Source organism: Elephantulus edwardii, unplaced genomic scaffold, assembly GCF_000299155.1.
Source record: "Elephantulus edwardii isolate Elephantulus edwardi_28Jun2011 unplaced genomic scaffold, EleEdw1.0 scaffold00131, whole genome shotgun sequence".
Taxonomy (NCBI): Eukaryota; Metazoa; Chordata; class Mammalia; order Macroscelidea; family Macroscelididae; genus Elephantulus; species Elephantulus edwardii.
In genome coordinates this window covers 7618043-7628088 of record NW_006399881.1, presented here as the reverse complement: position 1 = coordinate 7628088, position 10046 = coordinate 7618043, and the positions used below count along the sequence as shown (strand labels likewise).

General features: G+C 47.5%; 1 protein-coding gene across 2 annotated transcripts in view; it reads right to left on the bottom strand.

The window, feature by feature from the left end:
* Positions 1-635: 635 nt before the first annotated feature.
* Positions 636-10046, bottom strand: part of SH3KBP1 (SH3-domain kinase binding protein 1) — a 445368-nt gene continuing 435957 nt past the window's right edge. The window contains exons 17-18 of one of the 2 annotated variants that reach the window (XM_006893795.1): positions 2600-2663; positions 636-1683 (exon numbers count right to left, since the gene is read on the bottom strand). In XM_006893795.1, coding sequence (XP_006893857.1) covers positions 1642-1683; positions 2600-2663 — 106 coding nt within the window. In that variant the 3' untranslated portion in view covers positions 636-1641. The remainder of the gene's footprint in view (positions 1684-2599; positions 2664-10046) is intronic. The other variant, XM_006893796.1, reaches the window with a different exon arrangement.

Here is a 10046-nt window from a genome sequence, read left to right as displayed (position 1 = left end):
TCTGGGAGCCTTTCCTGGCCCAGCTCCAACCCACGGAGCCTGGGGCTGCTCTGCACCCCTTGGAGGGAAGCAACAGCCTCCAGTGGGCATAGGTAGCAGGCAAGACAATGGTGGGGTGAGGGAGATCAGAAGAGAAAGAAATGAAGGGACATTCATTCAGAACTCTCAGTCATCAGTAATCTGGGCGAATTCTTTGCCCCCAACATTCCTTCCTTGCAGATTGTAGGTGGTTAGTAGTTCACTTTGAAATTCAGGAAGCAGACAGAGCAGATTTTAGGAACAAAAACTTTAGCTTTGGGGCCATTAAAGGGTAACTTTTCACCCCCTGTACAATCTCACAATACAGTATGACCCCACTTTGTGGCTAAGGATGAGTGAACAATGAAATTGTCTGAGGCTCAACTGTTCATTGGCTACAATGATAAAGCAGACAAGCAAACACCAGATTCCTTGGGAAGTTTCGAGAAAGTAATTCCATCGATGCAAGAAAAGAACCAAGGGCTGCAGGCCAACAACGACCAACTGTCCCCATCTGAGGAAGGGGTTACAAGAGCAAGGCAAAGGACATTTGGGGGCTACAGTGGAAACAAGGATACACACAGAGACCCCATTGCAAAAAATAACACAACTTTCCCCCCTGTGTTCATTTGCATTTGACTTTATTGATTTTTGCTTTTAATAATGCATATTCTGCTCACGCAAAAGGTGCAAAGGACAGGAGGCAGGGGTTTAACTCGGTGGGTGAGAAAATCAAGCAGGGGTGACATTGCTAGTTTCATGAACAACTGAAAACCAGGAGAACGGAAAACTCACAGCTGGGACCACACAGCACTCCCAAGTTCACAGCTGTCTCCTCTTTGGACCTTTGGCGATGGTGAGGGAAGCTCTGAAGACAGCGGCCTCTAGTGGACTTTAGTAAGTGGCTAAGAACACCATTTTTTCTTTTTGCTTTTTTGGATCATGGTAGCTGCATCAAAAGCTCCAATCCAGAGGGTGGTAAAAAGAAGGCACAAATCATTGCAAATACCAGATTTTCTCTTTCTCATCTTGTAAATATACCATCATAGAGAAGCTAAAATTTACCTCAGGGTGGTGGGCTTTGTTGGCAGGGAGAAGGGTCAGGTTGGACCTAAAATTGCATATGTAATAGAATCCTCAGTGGGAACACAAAGCGAGCCAGTGTGCGGCCCGAAGTTAAAGGAGGGGGCCGCCTGCTCCTGCCTCGGGTGGAGGCGGGGGGCGTCTGTGACAAAACACGATGTAAAAACAAAATCAAAAACTTATAAAGCTTGTAAACGAAGAATCGGAAATGACATTTTATTCATGGAAAAAATCTTCAAAATAGTACCACTATGGACTAGACTGCCTGAGTTTTCATTTCACATGAGAGCTCAAGGGGACAAAGCCTTCAGCACAATTTGCTCTGTGGACGTGCCGGACCCAGGGCGAGGCCTTGGGGAAGATTCTCCTCGTGGATGGAACTTGTGCGGTGCTATCAAGCCTTTTGTGCTAATCTTTCAAACAGGGACATGTGGAGGCAAACCTTTCATCTTTTGGCACAAGGTTATTTTGGCTGGGGCAGAAAATTCGAGTCTCAGTCAGACTCGGGATGAATAATGTGACGTTTCATTGATCAAGTATTCATTTTGATTGAAGAGCTCTCTTTATGTCGTTCACTTCTATCTACAAAGGAAAACACACACAAACACACAGTTATACGGAGCTACTGGTGGCTTTTCTATGCTCTGAAATGCATGCAAGCTGGGTGATTTTTAAAAAAAATAAGCAATCACTCTGACAATTTTCCAGGTGAAATGGCGTCTGGGTGAAGAGCTGGTGATGATGCCAGGAGTGAGCTACGCCAATACAACACCCAGAGATGGTGGCTCTTTCCACTCCCAGGCCACCAACATCCAAAGTCTGTCAAAACTAGCAGCATCCCATTTCCTAGACAGAGGAAATGCCAGCCCGTCTGGCAGTGCTGGGCTGGACCCAGAGTGCCTGTCACAAGCCCCACGGTGACTGGGACGAGAGGCAGGGCCTGCCCCTCCTATAAGTTACCTGGGTCCCATTCACCTCAGCGTTCAACCGCATGGAGGCAGAACTCCCATCACGCTGCCATTTGGTTAACAGCTACACCAGAGACACGATGGGGAAAGAGCCCCGATGGCCTGGCTGGGCCGACAGGTTCATCAGGGAGAAATGAGGAGCTAAAGAGCAAGTGTGGACAGCTGTGGTCCCCAGAGCCCCAAGGACCACCTGACAGAAATCGGCTGGGAGCAGGGCCTCCCCAGTGCCATGCTGAGCAGAGGAGGGACTGGGGTCTCCTGGAAGTTGGTGGAACTTTCCAGAGAGCAGATGTTGACGATAAATCCCAAATGAGAGACCGAACTAGGGCCAGGGTTACTAATGATTCCCACTGCTAAGACTTCCTGGGTCCCAGAAAGGCTGTGACTACACAATTCTAAGACATTATCCCAGGAAGTGTGTAGAAATCTCCAGAGAAGAATAATGCTTTATTTTCAAAATAAGACCCCCAACACTGTCCCCACCCCCAATGAGCCCCCATGTCGCATGGACAGTGGACTCCAGGACCTACCTGCAACCGCAGCCGGATTTTCTTCTCTTCATCCAATTCCAACAATAACTGCTTAATCTCTCGCCTGCAAAGCAAATGGCAATGAAATTACAGCAAAGCCCAGACTTCCTCAGTGAGAGACCGGAAAGCGATTCTGACCCTCTTATGATGAAAAAGGAGGCAGAACATTATTACGATTATAATTCGTATTGCTGCTGCTTGAAATTTGCAGGTGGTAGAAATTCTTGCCACTATTTCTTGGCTCCAAAAAATGTGTTGTCATAAAATGCCAGGCCTGGAAATGGCCTTTGCAATGCTTTAGTCCAGGTTTCCCCTTTTCATTGGGGAAACTGAGGCCTAGAAAGGAGAGATGACTTGAGTGATGACAAGATACCAGGTGTCCAGGCTCCTGTTCTGCCACTGTCTCTCTCCTTTTAGAATCAAAGGTTTTTCTGTCACAGAGTTTTAAATGAGTAAGAGACAGGTGACACAGTTTCACGGATGCTTACGGACTGCTACTAATGGTAAGACCTGAAGACGTGGAGGTAAAATAACTGCAGTCACGTTGCAGAGAAAGCAGATGGGCACTAGTCTGCAAAGTCCCATGGTGCCTATCCCAACGTTAGAAGGGGCACAAAGTGGGGCATGGAGCAAACTGAAGGCTCTAGGCTTCGGTTGCTGCCCTCACTCACTCACTGTCAGAGATTCGTTCTCCATGTGAAGGGATGAACTAATCCTCCTTTACAGGCGGATTTTTCCAAACAGGTTTGGAAAGCAGAGAGGCCAAGCCTGCAGGAGCAGTGTGGTGAGCAAAGTGGACATGACAGGACAACAGCTCGCTCAGATGAAGGCCATGGTAATGCCCCCATGCTCGGCAGTGCCCCAGCACTGCTCCCAACACGGTGGGTGGGCAACAGGAAATCAGCTGGGATTTAGGGAGGCTTTGCACTCATCTTCAGAAACAGCTCTGTTCCGATGTTCCTTAAGGCTTCACTTCATTCAGCCTTTCTGTCATATCCATCAGGCTGCTGTGTGCTGGCATTGAGAGATATATGAAAGCCATATATGAAGGCCTGGGGACGTGTGGCCATATTGAGACACACTCCTCCCAGATTGGAGCCTGCCTCAGATTCAGGGATCAGCTGTGCTCCATAAGGGTTCCCACAGCTCCCCAACACAGCACTGGGCTTGTCTTCTGATGGGGGGCTCAAACTGCCAACCATTTATTTAGAAGCTAAGCCGTTAGCCAACCACTTCTTGGCCTTCCAGGAATGTTGACCACACCAATATATGCTCATGTCCCACCTAGATTTCCAGTGTTAGTGGCTTATTTAATTGCTGTTGGGCTGGTCTGCCCAAAGGCTGCAGTTCGAGTCTACCAGCTGCTTCACAAAAGAAAGATGAGCAATCTCCTCCCATAATGATTCATGGTCTCAGCAATTCAATGGAAGGTCTTGAGTTGGAACCGACTTGATGGCAGGGGTTTATTGTTGTTAGGTGCTGTCAAGTCGACTCTATGAACAACAGACCTGAACGCTGTCCTGTGCCATCCTCATCTCTGACACACTTGAGCCCACGGCTGCAGTCACCATGTCAATCCATCTTGCTGAGGGTCTTCCTTTCTTTTGCTGACCTTCGACCTTTCCAAGAATCATGTCCCTTTCCAAAGAATAGCCTATCCTAGCAACATGTCTGAAAGAGTGAGAGATGAAACTTTGTCATCCTTGCCTCCAAGGAGCAATCTGGCTGTACCCTCTCCAAGACGTATGTTTTTTCTTTTGACAGTCTGTGGGATATTTGGTACTCCTCTCTAACACCACAGTTCAAAGGCATCAATTGTTCTTCTATCATCCTTATTTACTGTCCAGCTCTCAGATGCACAGCAAGTGCTTGGAAAGCCCATGGTCTGAGTCAGGTGCACCTTAGTCATCCAACTGCCATCACTGCTCTTCAGTATTTTCGAGAGGTCCCTCACAGTGGACTTACCCAAAGCAGTGTGTCTCCTGATCGGTGGTACCAAGAGTGGTGACAGTGGATCCAAGTAAGATGAAATCACTGACAGTTTCAATCCTTTCTCCATCTATCATGATGCTGCCTATCGGCCCAAAGGAAAGGACCTTTGTTTAACTGATGCTGTGATGTAATCCATATAGAAGGCTGTATTCCTTGATCTTCTGCAACAAGTACTTCAAGTCCTCTTCACTTTGAGCAAGTAAGGCTGTCAAGTGCGTAATACAGGTTTTTGATGAATCTTCCTCTGAGCCTTAGGCCACCTTCCTTTTCATAGAGTCCACTCTCATGAATGTTTTGCTCAGCATCCAGATTGAACAGGTATGAGAAAAGGATACAACCCTGATGCACACACCTCCCTCGTTCCATTCAGACAAACGGCTTCCTGTTCTAGGTACAGATTTCATGTGAGTATAATTAAGTGTTCTAGAATTCCCATTCTTCTTAGCGTTAGCCACACAAATGCCCTTGAATAGTTAATAAGATAGACGTTCTTCTGGTGTTCTCTGCTTTTGTCCAGGATCCACTGCAGTGCCGTGTAGAAGGAGTTTACAAAACAATTAGTATTCATATCATCTACGAAAGATTCCATTTAAGCAATTTACAACGACATCCCATGATGCTGTATGATTAGGGTGGTAACCAACATCACTAAGGACTCGGTACGGGTTGTTTCAGGAGGAGGACCATGGGAGGTGGTGATACCCTGAGTCACCACACCGGGTACTATCATCCTTGGTGATGCTGTGCCTCTCTAGCCTGAGGTTGTGCCCACAGGATGCCAGAAAATGGGCACCAATGACAGTGACATCAGCCACCTCCTGGTCACGTCCTTCCCATTCACTACTGACAATGGGTATGGCCACACTGTCCAGGGCTCAGGGACGAAATCATATGCTTCAGGCTGATCAGCCCTAAAGCCATGTCTGCATGCAGGTGTGTTGAAGAAAGGAGGGGAAAAGCATCTGCTACCAGGAATATACTGAGTCATTGTATCGAAAGGAATTGGCAGATACAGAAGAATTTAATGAAATAGCATTTGAGCCAGAGCCTATGGTGATGAAGGCAGAAGTTCAAGCTGCTTCGAAGGAAATAGCAAAAAATAAGGCCCCTGGAATAGATGATATACCAATTGACATATTTCAGCTAACAGATGCTGCCGTGGATGTGCTCACCAAGTTGTGCCAAGAAATCTGGAGAACAACCACTTGGCCAACTGACTGGAAGAGATCTATATTTGTTCCCATTCCAAAGAAAGGTGACCCAACAGAGTGTGGAAACTACAGAACAGTGTCATTGATTTCACATGCAAGCAAGATTCTGCTGAAGATCATCCAAAAACGACTGGAACAGTACATCAGCAGAGAACTGCCAGAAGTCCAGGCTGGGTTTAGAAGGGGTCGTGGTACTAGGGATATTGTTGCTGATGTTAGATGGATCTTAGCTGAAAGCAGGGAATACCAGAAGAATGTCTATCTTTGTTTCATTGAATATGCAAAGGCATTTGACTGCGCGGATGATAACAAACTGTGGCTGACTCTGAGAAGAATGGGAATCCCAGAACATTTAATCGTGCTAATGCGAAACCTATACTTGGACCAAGAGGCAGTTGTCAGAACAGAGCAGGGTAACACTGCATGGTTCAAAATTGAGAAGGGCGTACGCCAGGGATGCATCCTGTCTCCATACCTTTTCAACCTGTATGCAGAGCAGATTATCCGAGAGGCTGGGCTCTATGAGGAGAAGCGTAGAGTTAGGATTGGTGGACGATCTATCAACAATCTGCGTTATGCAGATGACATAACCTTGCTCGCTGAAACTGAGGAGGAACTTATGCACTTGCTGCAGAGGGTCAAGGACTGCAGCCTTCAATATGGACTGAGGCTCCATGTCAAGAAGACAAAAATTTTCACACTGGACCAATTGGCAGCATCAGGATGGATGGTGAAGAGATTGAGATTGTTCACAGCTTCAGTCTGCTTGGCTCCACGGTCAACACTCTTGGCACCAGTAGCCAGGAAATCAAAAAAAGTATTGCGATGGGAAAGTCTGCTGTTAGGGACCTCTCTAAAGTACTCAAGAGCAATGGTGTCTCTCTGGAGACTAAGATGTGCCTGATACAGGCCATGATCTTTGCAATCACTTGTTAAACATCAGAGAGTTGGACAATGACTAGGGAGGATAGAAAGAGAACTGACGCCTTTGAGCTGTGGTGTGAAGAGTATTGAATGTACCATGAACTGTCAAGAAAACAAACAGATTCATCTTAAAGAGGATTAAACCAGGCTGCTCCTTGAAGGCAAGGATTCTGGGGCTTCATCTGAGATACTCTGGACATGTTGTAAGGAGAGACAGGTCTTTGGAGAGGGACATCATGCTTGGGAGGGTGGAGGGACAGCGCAGGAGGGGAAGACCCTCTATGAGGTGGATTGATTCAGTGACTGGGGTAATCGGGATGGGTGTGTCAGAGGCAATGAGATTGGCACAGGATAGAGCACGGTTTAGGGCTGTTGTACGTAGGGTCGCTATGAGTCGCAAACTACTCGATGGCACATAACAACAACAACCACCTTGTATATCTGGTGATTTCAGTTCTATGTGAAGGGAACTATAAGGGTCTCATCACAAAACCAATGTCTTTCACCCCCAGAGTTGTCAACAAGGCAGAGTTCTGCCAGAACTTGGGCCCAGAACCAGACCCAAATGACTCAGGTGATCTCTGTCAGACAAGACAGGCCCTTTGCGCAACCCAGTAGGATTATGGATGGTTTTCTAGAATCTACGGAGATGGACAAAAAAAAAAAATCTGAGGGCTGGAAGGGAAAGTATGAAAAAGGAAGGGAACACAGGGCGAGGTGAGAGAGAGACATGGAAGAGGTGTGGTGGCTTGTGAGGAGGGAGCAGAGGAAGAAAATCCGGCAGGCAGCAGCGACAGAGATTTCCCGAAAGGACAAGCAGCTGGGGCTGTTAAGGCTGGGACTCCCTCTGCTAATGGTAACCACGTGGGGAGAGAGCACTCAGAGCCACAGGGGCTCCCAGGTTCTGCGAGTGGGAACTGCTTAATGCCCCCAAGACCCTGCTTAGGGGCACATCATCTCAGAATTTTCTTTTTTTTAATAAAAAAATGGAGTGATGCACTACCACTGAGCCAGTTCTGAGTCACAGCAACCCTCTAAGGAAGGGCAGAACCGCTCATAGGATTTTCAAGGCTGGAATCTTTATGGAAGTCGACTACCATGCCACTCTCCCAGGGTGTAGCTAGTAGGTTTGAGTTGCTAACCTCTGGGTTAGCAGCCAAACTCTTAACCACTGTGCCACCAGGGCTCCTATCGCAGATGAGAAAATGGAGTGGGGAGGGTTTAAGTGGCTGGTGAGTGGCCAGGCTGGGATTCAAACCCCATTATCTGAGCTAACTTGTTTCCTTAACCACTCACTAACCCGCTAGACTGGGCCAACCAATCGCTGGCCAGGGCTCAGATTAAAGACATGCTTTGGGCATCTGGCAGAATGATGGTAGTTCAACCCGAACAGTCCAAGATGTAGTCAGGTTCAAGGCGCTTGACCTCACTTCCTCTGAAAGCTTAGCAGCCTGAGAGGGATGCCCATGGGGCTCTGTGACGAGGGCACTTGCCAGTGGCCACTGTTTGCTTCAGGTAGGACACAGTGGTATACGCTGCATGTCCCCACAGCCCCTGATGCTTTGTTTCACCGACTCCATCTCTCCAAGGTGAAATCCCCTAAGCATCAGAGCCACGCTCCCTTCATCCCAAAGGAATTTCTAGAAGGAAGGAGTTGCAGCTTGGTGGGGTGATGCTCTGGACTGAAGGCCAAGGAGCTCTGCCTAGAAGCTCCCTCTTGGCCTTGACACCTCAGTTTCTGAGGGCTAGGCTCTCTCCAACCATCTCTGCCACCTTCCTGTCTTCTCCATGTGCCACTCAGACTGGAACCTTGTTGAGGACAGAACTGTCCCTCCTGTGGACTGACTGCCTGACAGCACTCAACATGGTGCCCAGCTCATGTTACAGGTGGGGTGCTCAGTTCCATGTCACCCACATCAGCATCATCTGGAGGGTCCAGTGTTAGAATGGAGCTCTAAGTCCCTCCTCCGTCAGATCTTTCTGGATCTGCCTCAGGGATCCTCAACATGCCTTCAGAATAGGCTGCCCTGGAATGTTCTGGGGTTGTGGGATCATTGTCTTGGCAAGGGAAAAATGTCTTGTGGAGGTGGGTAGGACCTTTGGGTGCCCAAACCTCTAACACTCAGAGCTAGAATGGAGATGGAGTCCTTAACGAGAACACGTTAGGGCCCACTGACTCTAGGTGGCCTTCTCTTCTATCATCCTGCTAGTTCTGGACAGGTGGCTCAAGAACTCCTTCCAGGTAGGGTGTAATTCCAAGAGGCTCCACGTTCATGTAATACCTGCAGCCTGAGTGGAACAGAGCTGCTAAGAGCCACATTCCTCCAACTATGTTCCTTGGAACAGTAGGCTTCAGATGTTCTGGGGGGGGGGGTGGCTTCCATGATTAAGTGTGTAACAGGTTCCCTTCCATCATATTGATGGCCAGTGGGGGCTCTGAGTAAGTTATTATCATGGATTGAAATGTGATTCTCAAAACTGCATGTCAACTTGGCTGGGCAAGGCTTCTCAGTGGTTCTGTAGTGATGTCATCTGTTCATTATGTATGGAGGCAATTATCTCTCACAAGGGGATCTGATGTGATTGGCTGTAAGATGATTTGGATTGATTAGGATGCAACATCCTTATTGAAGTCACATCACTGACCTATGGGAGAGTGTCATGCATCATCTTTTATCTTAAATGAAATAAAAGATAAAGGAGTGAATGTGACTACCATCAAAGAAGACGACTCAGGAGTGGAGTGTATCCTTTGGACCCAAGGTCCCTTTGCTGAGAAACTCCCAGATCAAGGGGAAGACTAAAGACCTTCTTCTAGAATCTATACAAAGAGAAAGCCTTCTCTTAGAGCCATTGCCCTGAATTTGAACTTCTAACTTCCTAAATGATGAGATAATTAATTTATGTTTGTTACAGCCACCCTACTTGTGGTATTTCTGTTTTAGCAGCACTGTGTAACTAAGATAGTACCTGAAAACTCTTCAGAGCTCTCCAGCTCTGTCATAGGACAGAGAGAACTAGGGTTTCTGCTTCTGCCCAAACCTGCCACTGCCCCTGACCATCATGATTCAGGAGGTGCTGAATGTGCCCTCCATCAGGTGGGCCACTGACAGTCCTAGTTCATTTTTCTAAATCCTACTCCAGAAACACCTCTAAGAAGCCGTCCTTAACTCCCTCAAGGGCAAGCTAACTGAGGCTCCATGAGCCTCAGCTTATCTCAGAGAAGGACCTCCTTGGTTTTGATCCTTTTACCAACATCTCATTGTGCATGGCATTCTGTGTAACATCCATCATTATGGTGTTTGATTTTGTTTCTAAGT